A 17,245-nucleotide genomic window follows, 5' to 3' on the forward strand; every position below is an offset into this window, starting at 1 on the left:
TGGTGCATCTGCTGGTTGCATAACTACAACTACCAGCATGCCCGTTGGCTGTCGGTGACTGCTAAGAGTTATAGTTTTGCAACAGCTGAAGGCACACTGGTTGAGAAACTCAGAGTTTTTTTTTACCTAACTCAGTGTTTCACGACCGGTGTGCCTCCAGCTGTTGCAAACTACAACTGCCAGCATGTACCGTATATGCTGGGAGTTGTAGTTTTGCAACAGCTGGAGGCACACTGGTTGTGAAACACTGAGTAAGGTCACAAACTCAGTGATACATAACCAGTGTGCCTACAGCTGTTGCAAAACTAAAACTCTCAGCATGTACAGTCTGTCAGCGCATGCTGGGAGTTGTATTTTTGCAACAGCTGGATGTCCCCCCCCCCCCCCCCCCAATGTGAATGTACAGGGTACACTCACATGGGCGGAGGTTTACAGTAAGTATCCGGCTGCAAGTTTGACCTGTAGCAAATTTTCTGCTGCAGCTCAAACTGACAGCGAGAAACTACTGTGAACCCCCGCCCGTGCGACTGTACCCTAAAAACACTACACTACACTAACACACAATAAAATAAAAAGTAAAAAACACTACATATACACATACCCCTACACAGCCCCCCTCCACTCCCCAATAAAAATGAAAAACATCTGGTACGCCACTGTTTCCAAAACGGAGCCTCCAGCTGTTGAAAAACAACAACTCCCAGTATTGCCGGACAGCCATTGACTGTCCAGGCATGCTGGGAGTTTAGCAACAGCTGGAGGCACCCTGTTTGGGAATCACTGGCGTAGAATACCCCTATGTCCACCCCTATGAAATCCCTAATTTAGTCCTCTCTCACTTCGGAGCCCTGTCGTATTTCAAGGAAATAGTTTAGGGCCACATATGGGGTATTTCCTTACTCGGGAGAAATTGCACTACAAATTTTGGGGGGTATTTTCTGCTTTTACCCTTTTTAAAAATGTAAAATTTTTCGGAAAACAAGCATTTTAGGTAAAAAAAAATTTTTTTTTTTACATATGCAAAAGTCGTGAAACACCTGTGGGGTATAAAGGTTCACTTACCCCTTATTACGTTCACCGAGGGGTCTAGTTTCCAAAATATTATGCCATGTGTTTTTTTTTTTTTGCTGTCCTGGCACCTTAGGTGCTTCCTAAATGCGACATGCCCCCGAGCAAAATTTGGTCTCAAAAAGCCAAATATGACTCCTTCTCTTCTGAGCATTGTAGTTCGCCTGTAGTGCACTTCAGGCCAACTTATGGGGAACCTCCATACTCAGAAGAGATGGGGTTACAAATTTTGGGGGGTATTTTCTGCTATTAACCCTTGCAAAAATGTGAAATTTGGGGGGAAACACATTTTTGTGAAATTTTTTTATTTATTTTTTTACATATGCAAAAGTCATGAAACACCTGTGGGGTATTAAGGCTCACTTTATTCCTTGTTACGTTCCTCAAGGGGTCTAGTTTCCAAAATAGTATGCCATGTGGGTTTTTTTTTTTGCTGTTCTGGCACCATAGGGGCTTCCTAAATGCAACATGCCCCCCAAAAACCATTTCAGAAAAATGTACTCTCCAAAATCCCATTGTCGCTCCTTCGCTTCGGAGACCTCTACTGCGCCCGCCGAACACTTTACATAGACATATGAGGTATGTGTTAACTCGAGAGAAATTGGGCTACAAATATAAGTATAAATTTTCTCCTTTTACCCTTTTTAAAAATTCAAACATTTGGTCTACAAGAACATGTGAGTGTAAAAAATGAAGATTGTGAATTTTCTCCTTCACTTTGCTGCTATTCCTGTGAAATACCTAAAGGGTTAAAATGCTAACTGAATGTCATTTTGAATACTTTGGGGGTGTAGTTTTTATAATGGGGTCATTTATGGGGTATTTCTAAGATAAAGACCCTTCAAATCCACTTCAAACCTGAACTGGTCCCTGAAAAATAGTGAGTTTGGAAATTTTGTGAAAAATTGGAAAATTGCTGCTGAACTTTGAAGCCCTCTGGTGTCTTCCAAAAGCAAAAACTCATCAATTTTATTATGCAAACATAAAGTGGACATATTGTATATGTGAATAAAAAAAATATATATGGAATATCCATTTTCCTTACAAGCAGAGAGCTTCAAAGTTAGAAAAATGCAACATTTTTGAATTTTTCATCAAATTTTGGGATTTTTCACCAAGAAAGGATGCAAGTTACCACAAAATGTTACCACTATGTTAAAGTAGAATATGTCACGAAAAAACTTTCACGGAATCAGAATGATAACTAAAAGCGTTCCAGAGTTATTAATGTTTTAAAGTGACAGTGGTCAGAATTGCAAAAAACGTCTGAGTCCTTAAGGTGAAAAAGGACTAAGTCCTTATGGGGTTAAAGGGAGCTCTATGTATTTATACAGCTGGTATTGAACGCATTGTATGCTTTATAGAACGGTATACAGTGAGCTCCTCCTAGTGGCGGCTGCAGGTAGTCACCACTACAGTATCATGATAAGAAGGGTTGGCAGTACATTGTCACTAATGGCAATTCTTATGGAATCTCTGAAGAAGTCAATATAACATTATTGCAAGATTCAGCTGTACTAATAATAACTCAGCTGGGCTAGAGGGAATTCTAAAACAAGAACCCCGATAACAGGTAGCGCCATAGCCCCTTAGCGCGTAATGTTCATGTGCGTTGCAGATCTACTAAAGGACTTTGAAGTGAGATCAGAAGCTGAGGAACTTCAAAGCTGGTGAGAAATGGCAGCTATTAGCAGCCAGTACTTACCACTATTGTTGGAGCGGTATTAACCTTTAGATGCTGTGATCAAAGTTGATTGCGGCATCTAAAAGTGCTAAAATTCATTGCTGGTTAGCTCAGTGGGCTGAACGAGACCACAGAGAGTCCCAATCAGCTGAGATTATGAAGGGAGGGTCTCTACCTACCTCCTTGCCATCTAATCGGCGCTCCAACAGTGCAGGCAGCCTCAGCAGTCTGTTGTAATGGAGCCGATAACACTGATCAATGTGGTGCTATAGCATTGATCAGTGTATGCAATCTAAGGATACGGTGTCCATTTTAGGACATCGTCAGCCGTAACTCCGTCCTCGGTCAGGTGAAACGGCGTCCCGCCTCCTCCCTCGGACCAATCGCCGTCATTCGTCAGCTGCAACTCCGTCCTTCGTCAGGTGAAACGGCATTCCACCTCCTCCCTCGGACCAATCGCCATCAGTCATCAGCCGTAATTCCGTCCTCCGTCAGGTGAAATGGCGTCCCGCCTCCTCCCTCGGACCAATCGCCTTCAGTCGCCAGCCGCAACTCCGTCCTCCGTCAGGTGAAACGGCATCCCACCTCCTCCCTCTGACCAATTGCCGTCAGTCGTCAGCCGCAACTCCGTGCTCTGTCAGGTGAAACGCCGTCCCACCTCCCCCCTCACAACAATCGCAGTCATCCTTCAGCCACAACTCCCTCCTCCTTCATCTCCGAAACTCCTTCGTCCAAAACGCCGTCATGCCTCAGACGATTCTCCCTCAGACACAACTTCCTGCCGCATAGCAGAGCCGACGCTGCACAGCATGTATAGCAGGGTCGAAACTGTGAAACTTGCACGTGTGTTACACACACTACATGTGCTACTGAGTCTGTATAGCAGAGCTGACATTGAATAGCGTGTACAGCAGAACCCGTATAGCAGAGAGACCACACTGACTCGGCTCTGCTACATGGCAGGAAAGTTTTTCTTCTGAGGGATGACTTGGTTCCGAATGAGAGACTTTAGGATGACAAAGGAGGGACGAGGGAGTTGCGGCTGACGCCTGACGGAGATTGGCCCGAGGGAGGAAGCAGGATGCCGTTTCACCTGACAGAGTGATTAAAAATCTACAAATTTGTTTAACTTTCGGGCACCAGTTGATACATTTTTTTTTCCCTTTTACGGAAAAGTATTAAAGTATCCCTTTAAGGAGTTAGTGCTAGGGCAGAGATGCAGTATAATACGGTTACTTCATGGCACTATTATATCGGCCTCATATAGCAGTATTATATGGTTTCTTATGGCACTATTATGTCTTCATCATATGGCAGTATTATGCAGTTACTTTCTAGTACTATCATGCAGGAATCATATGGCGGTATTATATGGACACTTTTTGATAGACATTTGGTACTATGTGGTATTATTATTTTGTTAATATTGTGGCAGTATTAGTCTTTTTTTAACTTCTTCCAAGGAGGACATTACACATATTTTGCTTAGAAATTGTAGCAGATTTTTATCAGACCCTTGCACAAAGGAGGAGGTTAGTATGTAGGCTAGTAATGGGCACAGGAGTAGAGGTGGGTAATGATAGAAAACTAGTGCCAACATGGTGTAATATCATTCCATTCTAATGTACAAACCTAAAAATCAGATCACGATCTAATGTGAGAATTAATTATTTTATATTTAGGTTGTCGCTCGTAACCTGCTAGTCTCCTGTAATGAAACTCAGTATGTAAATGAAGAACTCAACACCTGCTGCTCCCGCTGTCCGCCAGGTGAGAGGGTCTACAAATTGTTGGTGTTTTGGGTTCTCTGAGTATTGGGAACTTTATAGCATTTTTATGTTGTTAGGTATTATACAGTATATGTCTAATCCTATATTATTTTCTTTAAAGGTGTTATCCGGCCAAATACATCTTATTCTCTATCCAAAGGATAGGGGATAAGATGTCTGATCACGAGGCCCACTCTAATCATGTCTATGGGAGGAGGCATGATGACCGTCACGCCCCCTCCTATAGACATGAATGGAGAGGGCGTGGCGTGACGTTACGTCACGTCTCCAGTCCCGGAAAAAAAGAGCTTTCCAAGACTGGTGATGCAACCCCGCGCAGAATGCGGGTACTGCTCTTTGGCCGGATAACCCCTTTAAAGGGGTACTTCAATGGCCAGTGGTTGGAACATTTAGTTTCGAACGCTTTGTGTGCGCGGCGGGGGTTGGCCACGCCCCTTGTGATGTCATGCCACTCCCCCTCATTGTAAGTCTATGGGAGGGGGCGTGACTAAATTTTCCAAAGGATGGCCAGTGGAGTACCCCTTTAACTCTCGAACTGCAGATCTATCAAGGTAAAGAGAAAATGATTATCTAATGCATTTGGAAAGTTTTCAGACCCTTTCACTTTTTTTCAGATTTTGTTATTTTGCTTCTTGTGCAAAAATAAAAAAATAAAACAAGTCTTTATCCCATCTTTCTATACTCCATTATGACAAAGCGAGAACAGAATTTTTGAAATTTTTGCTAATTTATTAAAAAAGGGAAAACTATTATTTTGCATTGACATAAATATTTAGACCCCTTGCTATAACACCGTGGGATCTCTCATTTGATCATATCTAAAAAGATGTTTCTACACCTTGGTTGGAGTCACCAGTGGTAAATTTAGGTGATTTGGAAAGATACAGCTTTGTCTATAAAAGGTCTCACAGCTGACAATGTATATCAGTGCAAAAAAGCCAAGCAATGAGGCGGAAATAACTGCCTGTAGAGCTCAGAGACAGGATGGTGGGGAGTAACGGATCTGGAGGGGACAAAAAATAAATTTCTGCTTTATTGGAAGTTCCCAAGAGCAGAGTGTCCACCATCATTCTTAAATGGAAGAAGTTTGTTACTACCATGAGTCTTTCTTGAGCTGCCGCCCCACCGAACTGAGTTATCAGGGGAAAAGAGCCTTGGTAAGGCTGCATTCACACCTTGTTTTCACAGTACGGGTGCTGGATCCGGCTGGGGGAGGGGAAAACTGGGCGCTCCTGTACCCCAGCTGGACCGGCGCTGAAATCCATTTACTTTAATGAGCCGACTGTAGACAAACGGGGACTCCGGTCGGCTCATTTTTGACCTGTGTCCGGTTTTGTGACCGGACCTAAAACCGTAGTATACTACGGTTTTAGGTCCGGTCAGGAAACTGGATATGGGGACACTGGTCGGCTCATTAAAGTAAATGGATTTCAGCGCTGGTCCGGCTGGGGTACGGGAGCGCCCAGTTTTCCCCTCCACAAGCTGGATCCAGCACCCGTACTGTGAAAACGAGGTGTGGATGCAGCCTAAGAGAGTTGACCGAAAACCCAATGGTCCCTCTGACTGAGGGACAACTGTGTAAATGTCCTTGAGTGGCCCACCCAGTGCCTTAACTTGAACCCAATGGAACATCTCTGGAGAGACCTGAAAATGACTTCCACCGACGGTCTTATCCAACCTGACAGAGCTTGAGAGGATCTGCAGAGAATGGCAGAAAATCTCCAAATACAGGTGTGTAAACCTTGTGGCCTCATCCCCATGAAGACTGGAGGCTGGAATCACTGCCAAAAGGGCATCAACTAAGTACTGAGTAGAGGGTATGAATACTTATATCACTGCAGGATTGTAGCTTTCCATTTTCAATAAATTTGCTAAAATGTCCACATCTATCCACTAGTGTTGCTCGCGAATATTCGCAATTCGAATATTATTCGCGAATATCGCATATTCACGAATTCACGAATTTTGCGAATATAGCGCTATATATTCGTAATTACGAATATTCGTTTTTTATTTATTTTTTTCTTCACAGTACACATCACAGTGATCACCCCTCTCTGCTTCCAGCTTGTGTGGTGTAAAGAAGGCTGTAATACTACTGTGTGAGACTGGCGTGCGAAAATTCGCATGTGCGAAAATTCGCATATGCTAATTTTCGCATATGCGAATCTTCACATGTTAATTTTTGCATGCACGTATTTTCGCATACGCGAAAATAAAACGAGAATATAACGAATATGCGAATATTCGTGAATAAATGACGAATATTCGTCCATATATTCGCGAATATTCGCGAATTCGAATATGGCCTATGCCGCTCAACACTACTATCCACAATATGTTTCATCTACACACTGCAGATCAATAGAGATGCTTTCTCTCCGAAGCTTTTATGCAGTCTTTGTAGTCTGTAATGGATTATGAGTAGAGAAGTAGATAAGAAATATAATACTTCTCTATTCTTTCTATTGGCTTGTGAAACTGGATCAAAACAGAGTGGAAGCCACCCCTAGGCTGATGTCACACACAACATTTTTAACCATTTTTGAGTCAGAGTGGAACTTGACCTGTAGTAGTAAATGAAAATAAGAACTTCTACAGTAAATGAATAGGGCTGAGCTGCAATACCAGACACAGCCATGGACAAATTTGTACATTACTTTGATTTAACAATCTTAAAGGGGTACTATACCCCTAGATATCTTATCCCCTATCTAAAGGATAGGGAGTAAGATGTCTGATTGCGGAGTCCTACCGTTGGGGCCGCCCACGATGTCTCTGACGCACCCAGTGTTCGTTTAGCATCAGGTGCAGTGCTGGAAGCTTGTGATGTCACGGCCACGCCCCTCGTGATGTCACAGCCATGCCCATAAATGCAAGTCAATGGGAGGGGGCATGACAGCCATCACGCCCCCTCCCCTAGACTCGCATTGAAGGGCGTGGCCGTGACATCACGAGCCTCCGGCCCTGCATCGCCAGTAATTCAGCTCAGAGCGAATTCGCTCTGTGCCCTAGATGACTGGGGTGCCGCAGCCGAGATTGCGAAGGGTGCCCAGCAGCAGGACCCCTTTGCATAGAGGATAAGATGTCTAGGGGCGGAGTAAGCCTTCCTGCTGCTGTATACTACAGCGGAAGTTGTATAGTTCTTTCCAGTCTGACCACAGTGCTCTCTGCTAACACCTCTGTCCATGTCAGGAACTGTCCAGAGCAGAAAAGGTTTGCTATGGGCTCCTGCTCCGAAGAGTTCTGGCACGGAACAGAGGTGTTAGCAGAGAGCACTGTCGTCAGACTGGAAAGAACTACACAATTTTCTCTAGAGCATACAGCAGCTGATAAGTACTGGAAGGATTAAGATTTTTAAATAGAAGTTATTTACAAATCTGTATGTGGTGGCGGGGTGTGTGGTGTAGGGCAAATGTTGTTACCCTTGGGGCAGATGGCATTAACCCCTTATATTCGTGAGGTCAGGGTGTGGTTTAGCCAATAACCCCCCGGGGTTATTGCCCACGGGGGCAATAAAGACTCCGAAGCCAAGTTACAGACAACAGTAGCTTTACTGAGGGTAGACAGTTGGTAAAGTCTATACAGTTCATCCAGGGCCCAAGGAGGTGACCAGTGACTTCAGAGACCTTGCAGGCTCGCTGGGACTTGTAGTAGGACTGGGTATTGTAGAGCAGGCCAAGTTGACTAGACAGACGGTGACTGTCAATGATTGCAGGTTTAGCTTACTTGCACTTGACTGTGGCTGCAGACTGGGTTTGAGGCCTCCAATGCTCTGGACACACACACTGAGACAACTTGACTGCACTGGACCTCAGCACAAAGAGAGAAGCTCCACCCAGGGCTTATATGGGGGAGACTAGCAGGGAGCCCATAGGTCACCCTTGTGGTCAGCTGGTCACTGGTACCTCCTGGGTAACAGTCACATGGTACATTTTATTAAAGGTATAACACATTTTATAATACAAAACTTAGGTATAAATGGGGAAACAACTACAGGGGGCCCTGGAGACACTGAGGGACACTGCCTGACAGGGCAGGAAAGGTACGGGGCAAAATCATCTCGTACTGGGCCACCACATGTACAACTTTCTGGCACTAGTTAATTTGAAAAAATTTTGTCATGATATTGTGTCACATAAGGAAGGAAAGAATGAGCCCTAAGATGACCCTAAACCTCTTTCCCTGCCTACTTGCATAGCCATCCTAAACCAGGCGACAGTCCATAGACTAACTAAAGGGCAGGGGCGTAATGGTCAAAACAATAAACAGGAACGATACAAAGTCGGGGGACACAAGTCAGGAAACCAGAATACTGAATAACGGCAGAAAGGCAAAGTGATAAACAGATATCAGGAAATCATAGCAGCAGGTATATAGCATACAGACAACAGTCTAAGGAACCGACACAAGATAAACAGCAGATCTGATAATATGAACAAGGTAGGATAACTAGAAATATGTAACTAGACCAGAAATGTAGAGGATGAACAGGTTAAGCTGAAGCAAGACACTGTATAGAAGAATGAAGTATGCATAAGAATCAACTCACATTAAACAAAATACTAAAACGCACAAAGACCCACTAGTCTGAACAAGGACCAAGATCAGGATACACAGAGATTATTAACACTAGAAACAAGAAACCAAACGAACTCCTGTGTTAGAGACAATTCGAAGCTCAGGAAACAGATCTAACCATTAGGAGGATCCGAATAAACTACAAAACCAAACTCCAACAAAGGAGGGACACAAATTGCCAAATTCAAATAGACTCCAGGGGGAAACACAAAACTATGTGGGACAGGATCTATCCTTAGAGGAATACACAAAATGCAAACCCGTCTAAACATGGGTATAGAATCAGGATACACAGAAACAGGTGTGAACACAGACCAAGATACAGGTTCACAAAACAGATGCAAAGCTAGGTATGAAAACACCAACCATAGTACAGAGAGAACACTGGTTAAAGGGGTACTCCGGTAGAAAAGTATATATATTTTTTTTAAATCAACTGGTGCCAGAGAGCTAAACAGATTTGTAATTACTTCTATTAAAAAAATCTTAATCCTTCCACTACTTATCAGCTGCTGTATGCACCACAGGAAGTTCTTTTCCTGTTTGCATTTATTTTTTGTCTGACCACAGTGCTCTCTGCTGACACCTCTGCCCATGTCAGGAACTGTCCAGATTAGGAGCAAATCCCCATAGGAAACCTTTTCTGCTTTGGACAGTTCCTGACATTGACAGAGGTGTCAGCAGAGAGCACTGGGGACAGACAGAAAATACATTTAAAATGAAAAGAATTTCCTGTGGAGCATACAGCAGCTGATAAGAAGTACTGGAAGGGTTGAGATTTTTTAATAGAAGTAATTTACAAATCTGTTTAACTTCCTGGCACCAGTTGATTAAAAAAAAAATATCAACCGGAGTACCCCTTTAAAGCCAAACAAGACTAAACTAATAAGCCATAGCTAAACAAAGTACACGTGTGCACAGACATACACAAGAGTGCAAGGTAAATTAAAGGGGTATTCCAGGAATCAAAAAACTATTATTTTTTTTTCTTTCAAAGACCTCTCCCGGTCTGACTCCAGGTTGGGTGTGGTTCTGCAGCTTAGTTCAATAAAGCCAAGTTGTAATACCCCACCCAAAGTGGAGACAAGGGGGGCACTGTCTTTGAAAGAAAAAAGGTCTGTTCTTTTTTATTCCTGGACTACCCCTTTAAAATCAGCAACCAGGCCACAAAGGCTGAAGGCCTAGAAATACAACCCCTTAGCTGCTGGTTGGTCAAAGACTGTAATTCTTACCTGACCTATTACAATTTTAACAGGGGTACTTCACTGGAAAACATTATTATTATTTTTTTTTTTTAATCAACTGGTGCCAGGAAGTTAAACAGATTTGTAAATTACTTCTATAAAAAAAATCTTAATCTTTCCAGTACTTATCAGCTGCTGTTATGATCCACAGGACGTTCTTTTCTTTTAGTATTTCCTTTCTGCCTGACCACAGTGCTCTCTGCTGACACCACCTCCAGGGCTGCCATGAGAAATGTTGGGGCCCCTTACGCAGCTTGTAGTCCATATATAGTAATGCACCCTCACATTGCCCCCATATATAGTAATGCCCCTAACAAAGCTCCATGGGAGAGAAAAACAAAAACACCAGTCACCTCTGCCTCGTTCCCCCACAGCTCCTGTCACTCCTCTTCTCTCTCTGCTTCCTGTGCTGACAGCCTCCGCAGAGCCGCTGCCGCACAGGAAGCCCAAGCTGGAGCGACAGGACGGAGCCGCCGGCTCCTTCCTGTCACTTCCGACGCCGCAGCCGAGTGCACACTCAACACTTAAAGGCGCACTCAGTGTTGAAAGCTGCAGTCGCTTGGGCCCAGTCACAGCGGATACGATGGGGCCGGTGAAGGGTCCAGTTATACACATGCAGCACCGGTCCCAGCATGTTGCAGCCCTAGGGCCCAGGGCCCTTCTAGGTGCCCGGGCCCCTGACTGGGGTACCGGCTGTACCCCCCCGATGGCGGCTCTGGACACCTCTGTCCATGTCAGGAACTATCAATCCAAATTACCCATAGGGGAAATTCCTGGGGTTCACTATATTTGTAACCGGCTTTATCAAGGGTCAGGGTGCTAATAACATTAGCACCCTGACCCTTGATAAAGCCGGTTACGGCCAGCGAAATGTCAGGGGGGTGTCAGTGTCTTATTTTCAAATGCAGCGTTGGGAAAGTATTAATAACTGACAAAAACCCAAAAATAAGGAATTATTTCCAAATAAATGAATAAATGATAAGTGGCATATATTTATAAATGGGAGTGTACAAAATAACTCCCATCTGACCCAATGCCTGTGATTTTAAGTCACAATTTTTGATTTCTCACGATTATATATATTTTAAAGGCAAAAATAGAAGTTACATTTTAGATTGTAGGGTTCCCGAGGTTTGGGAGATTAGTTTTAGGAAGGGGTAAGACAGAATGGGAAATTGAGAGAACATGTCAGGGACTGTCCAGAGCAGGAGCAAATCCCCATAGAAAATCTATCCTGCTCTGGACAGTTCCTGACATGGACAGAGAGGTCAGCAGAGAGCACTGTGGTCAAACAGAAAGGAAATTCAAATAGAAAAGAACACCCTCTGTATTATACAGCAGCTGATAAGTACTGGAAGGATTAAGATTTTTAAATAGAAGTAATTTACAAATCTGTTTAACTTTCTGGCACTAGTTGATTTAGAAAAAATTTTTTTTTTCCAGTGGAGTACCCCTTTAACAATTTATGGATTATGTAACAGATGGAGGAAGTGTTCTAACTTCTGCTTCAACATTCGAAGGGGAAAGGGCTGAAGGGGGATGAGGGGGAAAGAAATAGTCCTAGGGACAATCCCCGAAACCTGATGTTTGCATTGCATGACTGGTAGATGATGACTAAGCATTTTTTAGAGCAGTGGTCTCAAACTGTGGTCCTCCAGATATTGCAAAACTTCAACTCCCAGCATGCCCAGACAGCCGTTGGCTGTCTGGGCATGCTGGGAGTTGAAGTTTTGCAAAATCTGGAGGGTCGTAGTTTGAGACCACTGATCTAGAGAGAGGAGGTTAGAGCAAATTTTGGCTAATTCCAGAGTTTCTTTACCATGTGAGCAATACCCATATGACAACAATACAGTAAACAGGATATATTACCAAACCTTGGACAAGGAAATAGAACGAGCGCCAGAGATTTTTTACTTCCTATTTTCGAAGAGGAAATCTTCACTTCTACTTTATGACGGGGGGGAGGACGTTGGCTAAAGTTTTAGAATCTGCCCACAGTTCCAAAGAAAGAGGCAGTGAGTGACAGATTGCTGAATCAGACAGTGCGCAATTGTAAAGAACATTGGGGTAAAGGTCAAGTCTTTTTGATGGGGCAGGTCTCTTAAGTTATTAAGTTACCGAAAGAAGAAGTAAAAAGAGTCACTTATATGAAAAAAAAACACAACATAAAAATTGCTAACTTTCTTGAAGATTAAATATAAATGTGGTGGCGGGGTGTGGGGTGCAGGGCAGATGTTGTTACCCTAGGGGCAGGTGGCATTAACCCCTTGTATTCGTGACGCCAGGGCATGGTTTAGCCTATAACCTCCCGAAGGTATACCGCTGGATCCTGGGCTAGGCACGGGGGCAATAAAGACTCCGACGCCAAGTTACGGACAACGGTAGCTTTACAGAGGGTAGACAGTTGGTAAAGTCTATACAGTTCAGCCAGGGCCCAAGGAAGTGACCAGTGACTTCAGAGACCTTAAGGGCTTGCTGGGACTTGAAGTAGGACTGGACAATTGAATGCAGACCTTGACTCATAAAACTGTGACTTTAGCTTACTTGACTTGATGGTGACTGCAGGACTGGACTTTGAGGCCTCCAGCAGTCTCGACACACACACTAGACAAGACTGCACTGGACCTCAGCAGGAAGCAAGAGCAAAGAGCTCCAAGAGAGAGAGGCTAGCTCCACCCAGGGCTTATATGGGAAGACAAGCAGGGATCCCATAGGTCAGTCTTGGGATCACCTGGTCACTGGTACTTCCTGGGTAACAATCACATGACATATCACATGGTATAACTCTTAAAGTAATATTACATTTTATAATATTTTACATGGTAAAACATATTTACAATGGGGAAACAAGTACCTTGGGGACACTGAAGGAGGCCGCCTGACAGGACAGCAGGAGCACAGGGTAACACCTCCCGTACTGGGCCACCACATAAAAATATCAGGAAAAATAATAAGAAAAAAAGTATATACAAGAGGAAATACAGACATGAAAAAACAAGGTGACATCACCAGAGCCTGCATATAAAAATATGTATAGGTAGTAAGAATATGCAGGTCAAAGTTTATCTGCTTGAGAACATAATAAACCTAATACCTAGCAGCACAAAGAGGCACATGGCTGTGCAATACACAACTATAAACTGAATAAAGTGCAAGGGTAAGCAGTAATGGAGTATAGAGCCCTTTGGTGCCAAGCACGATAAGTGTACATTCCTGGGGCCATTACTTATGGCACGTGTCAATGGAAATACTGTCTGCCACACTGTGATAACTATCCAAGACTGGTATAGGCTCTAAACCTTGCCATTTATATCACGGAGGAGGAGTCTACCCCAGTGATCGTGATCACCAGGTCTAATTGTATTTAGGGATTCAGGGATTTGTGCACCCAATAAAAAGAACCACGTTATAATAAACAGGTTGTTTGACGATGTCCATACCTGAGGGGAAGCGCCTGGACGAAGTCCCGATTTTATTGCGGGTACGCAAATCCCTGAATCTCTACATTTTTGGCTCTGACATTTGTCACCCAAAAGGGACTCTAGAGCAGCTGACCTCTACAACCAAGCGAGTCTACATGCCTGCAGAGGTGTTGTGCTCTTAGAACAACTCTTTCTGGTAAGCCTTAATTTACCTCTTGGGGCCATTTTTTAGCGCACCTGTCTTTTTTTCTTTTTTTTTTTCTTTTTTCCTTATACAATTGTATTTAGGGATAGCCATGGGTTTAACAATGGCCCCAGATATGTCCTAAGATGGTGTTAGGGCATACTTGAGGTATACATTAAAGGGGTTATCCAGAAATAGATAGACAGAGCTAGTTTCTTCCAAAAACAGCCCCACACCTGTCCTTAGGTTATATGTGTCCTTAGGTTATATGTAGGCTTAGGCCTCCTTTACATATATTAGGCATCCGGCAGCATTTCCCTCTGGCGTGCAATGGAGGAAAACTGTTAGCAGAACTGATCCCATTCGTTTGTATGGGACAGTTCAAAATCACCCGGCGTCTCAGTTTGGACGCCGGATGGTTGAACTCGCCGGATCGGCACTGGACAAGGATCACATATTGCTGCGTTCCCCCATCTGGTGTTCGAAGAAAATGGATGCCGGATATTACACAACTGATGAAACTGATACATGTCGTCATCAGTTGTGGCATCAGTTGCATTGAGATTTAGGCTTGGATTACCTATGCCGGACACCAGACATATGTAATCATAGCCTTAGTGTTGTGCAATACTTATACTTTTACTCACAAACTCTGGTTGGAAGCACGATTCCTGGGGGTAGGTGTGCAGGAAACCTGTGATGATGTGATAGACACTCAGCACTAACTATGACTGTAGGTCACTGAATAGATTAGTGTACGCAAAGGGTTCAGCATCATCCTCCTCTGACTAAGATAAAACTCCTTCTTGGAGCTGACGGCTTAAAGGGGTACTCCGGCCCTAAGACATCTTATCCCCTATCCAAAGGATAGGAGATAAGATGTCTGACCGATGGTTTTCCGCTTCTGGGGACCCCCGCAATCTTGCACAGGCCGGTTTATCGTGACGTCACGACTCCGCCCCCGTGTGACGTCACCCCCGCTATGCAAGTCTATGGGAGGGGGCGTGACGACCGTCACGCCCCTTCCCATAGATTTGCATAGCGGGGCGTGACATCACACGGGGACAGAGTCGTGATGTCACCATACTCCGGCCCCCTGGTCGGCACCCGGCAGCTTGTGAGCTGGCAGCGCGGCGTGCAGCTCAAAGAGGTGGGTGCAGAATGCAAGATTGCGGGGGTCCCCAGCGGTGGAACCCCAGCGGTCAGAAATCTTATCCCCTATCCTTTCGATAGGGAATAAGATGTCTTAGGGCCGGATTACCCCTTTAAAGCACTTTATCCTCACAGCGTGGATTGTAACATGTCAGTGACTTGCTTTTAGTAGGTTCTGTCTTTAATAGGATTCCACCTAGAAATAACACTTTGGACGAGGTGTAGGTATGCCCAGTTGAAGCTATGCCTAGGAGTAAATCAAAGAGATGTTGTTTTGGCCAAAGCCGGCTCTAGACTGGTTTTTCCGATCTTCACAGTAGGAGCAGAACTAGGAGAACTGGAACTATATGGGTCAGCCTTTCTTCTGGGCTAGGGACTACCAGCCAAAGGCTAGAGAGCATCACGAGACCAAGGCATCATTCATTTGATACAATGGCTATTAATGTTGTAGGTAGTTGTCTCCGGAGTGATGCGCTTTGTCACCATAGTGGAATATAAAATGGAGTGGAAGGCCTTTATGGTGAAACTGCACATTGGTATGGGAAGGTTTACTATGCAAAATCCTCCGAAATCTGTCACAAATGTTGGCAAATAATTGTGTGTCTGGTGTCTTAATACATTATTATGTATTTTAGATACTTTTTGTACTTTCCTCAATAGTGGTCAAGAAGAATTGAAAAATGGATTAACCACGTGCACCAAGCAGCACAAGAAAAACGTGATAAATTTGCACCATAATGGATATTGTAACAATACTGACATGTCCCACGCTCTGTTTGACTTGTGTTAGAGTTGTGCTTTAACCCCTTAATATTTAAAGCTAAGTTTTATCTTCTATTTGTTTCCACAGGTTATTTTCGGAAAGAGCACTGCACACTTGAAAAGGACACACTGTGCCTGCCATGTCCTGCTAAGACCTATGCGGCAAAATGGAACTATGCCCGTTCCTGCTTAACCTGCTATCCTTGTAGTAAGAAAAGTAATGAATGAACTGTTCAGACAATGACCACCAGCCAAACTGCACCATAGATCTATATAGTGGGGACACAAAAGATTGTATCAATCCATATACAGGGATTTCCTCCTATTGGTGGGTGCAGGTAATCATTGTGCCTTTTCTAGGAGTTATTCAGGACTAGAAAGACATAACTTCCAGAAACAGCGCCACTCTTGTCCTCAGGTTGTGTCTAGTATTGCAGCTTGGTTCCATTGAAATGAGTGGAGCTGTAATACCACATACAACCTGAGGACAGGTGTGGCACTGTTTTTGGAAGAAGGCAACTATGTTTTTCTGATCCTAGATAACCCCTCTATGGCTGTGTGAAGCAAAGTAGGAGATTTAAAGCCCAGTAATAGAAAATTGAAGCGGATTGCGTCTTTTGTTTTTAAAAAGGTCTTTTTATAAATGAAAGAAGCAATTTGATAAATCTCCCTCTATGTTTCACTCCAACTTGGAAACTGACTGGGAATGTATGCCAAGCTGTAGATCACTCCAGAAGAAAAGTCTGCAGACAGTTGTTTTGGGGTGATTGCAGAGAAGGGTATTGGTTGGCTAGGAAAGGACAATCATTGTGGGATTAAGGGGTTAAAGTTTTTCCTTAAGGAAAGTGATATAGAGATGTGTGGAGTCCATTTACACGCCTCTTAGAATTCTGGGAAGGAAGTCTATGTGAAACTCTCACATCACTTTTTCCAAGGAGTTTTTACTTTTAAAAGGGTACTACTTTGGCCATGGTTCAGAACATTTAGTTCCGAACGCTGTGTCTGTGCTGCGGGCATGGCCACGCCCCCTCATGTAGTCACACCACGCCCCTCATTGCAAGACAATGAGAGGAGGGCGTGGCAACAGCCATGCCCCCTTGCTATGTCATGCCACACCCCTCCCATAGACCTGCGTTGAGGGGGCGTGGCAGGACATCACAAGGGGGCATGGCCAACCCCCCCCAAGCACACACACAGTATTAAGAACTAAATATTCTGAACTCTGGCCAATGGAGTACCCCTTTAAAGGGAAAACCAATCTGCTTTACATATCCTTTCCTCACCTTCAGAATTCACAGCAGAAAGTCAGGCTATGTTCACCCGGAGGAATATTGTTCAACGGTATTCGAAAGACAAAT

At 44.0% G+C, this 17,245-nt stretch overlaps 1 protein-coding gene across 3 annotated transcripts in view; it reads left to right on the forward strand.

Moving 5' to 3' along the window:
* Positions 1-17,245, forward strand: part of LTBR (lymphotoxin beta receptor) — a 214,515-nt gene that overhangs the window by 183,225 nt on the left and 14,045 nt on the right. For 2 of the 3 annotated variants that reach the window (XM_056530732.1, XM_056530734.1), the window contains 2 exons: positions 4,435-4,522; positions 15,976-16,104. In XM_056530732.1, the coding sequence (XP_056386707.1) occupies positions 4,435-4,522; positions 15,976-16,104 (217 nt within the window). The remainder of the gene's footprint in view (positions 1-4,434; positions 4,523-15,975; positions 16,105-17,245) is intronic. The other variant, XM_056530733.1, reaches the window with a different exon arrangement.

Source organism: Hyla sarda, chromosome 7 (genome assembly GCF_029499605.1).
Source record: "Hyla sarda isolate aHylSar1 chromosome 7, aHylSar1.hap1, whole genome shotgun sequence".
Taxonomy (NCBI): Eukaryota; Metazoa; Chordata; class Amphibia; order Anura; family Hylidae; genus Hyla; species Hyla sarda.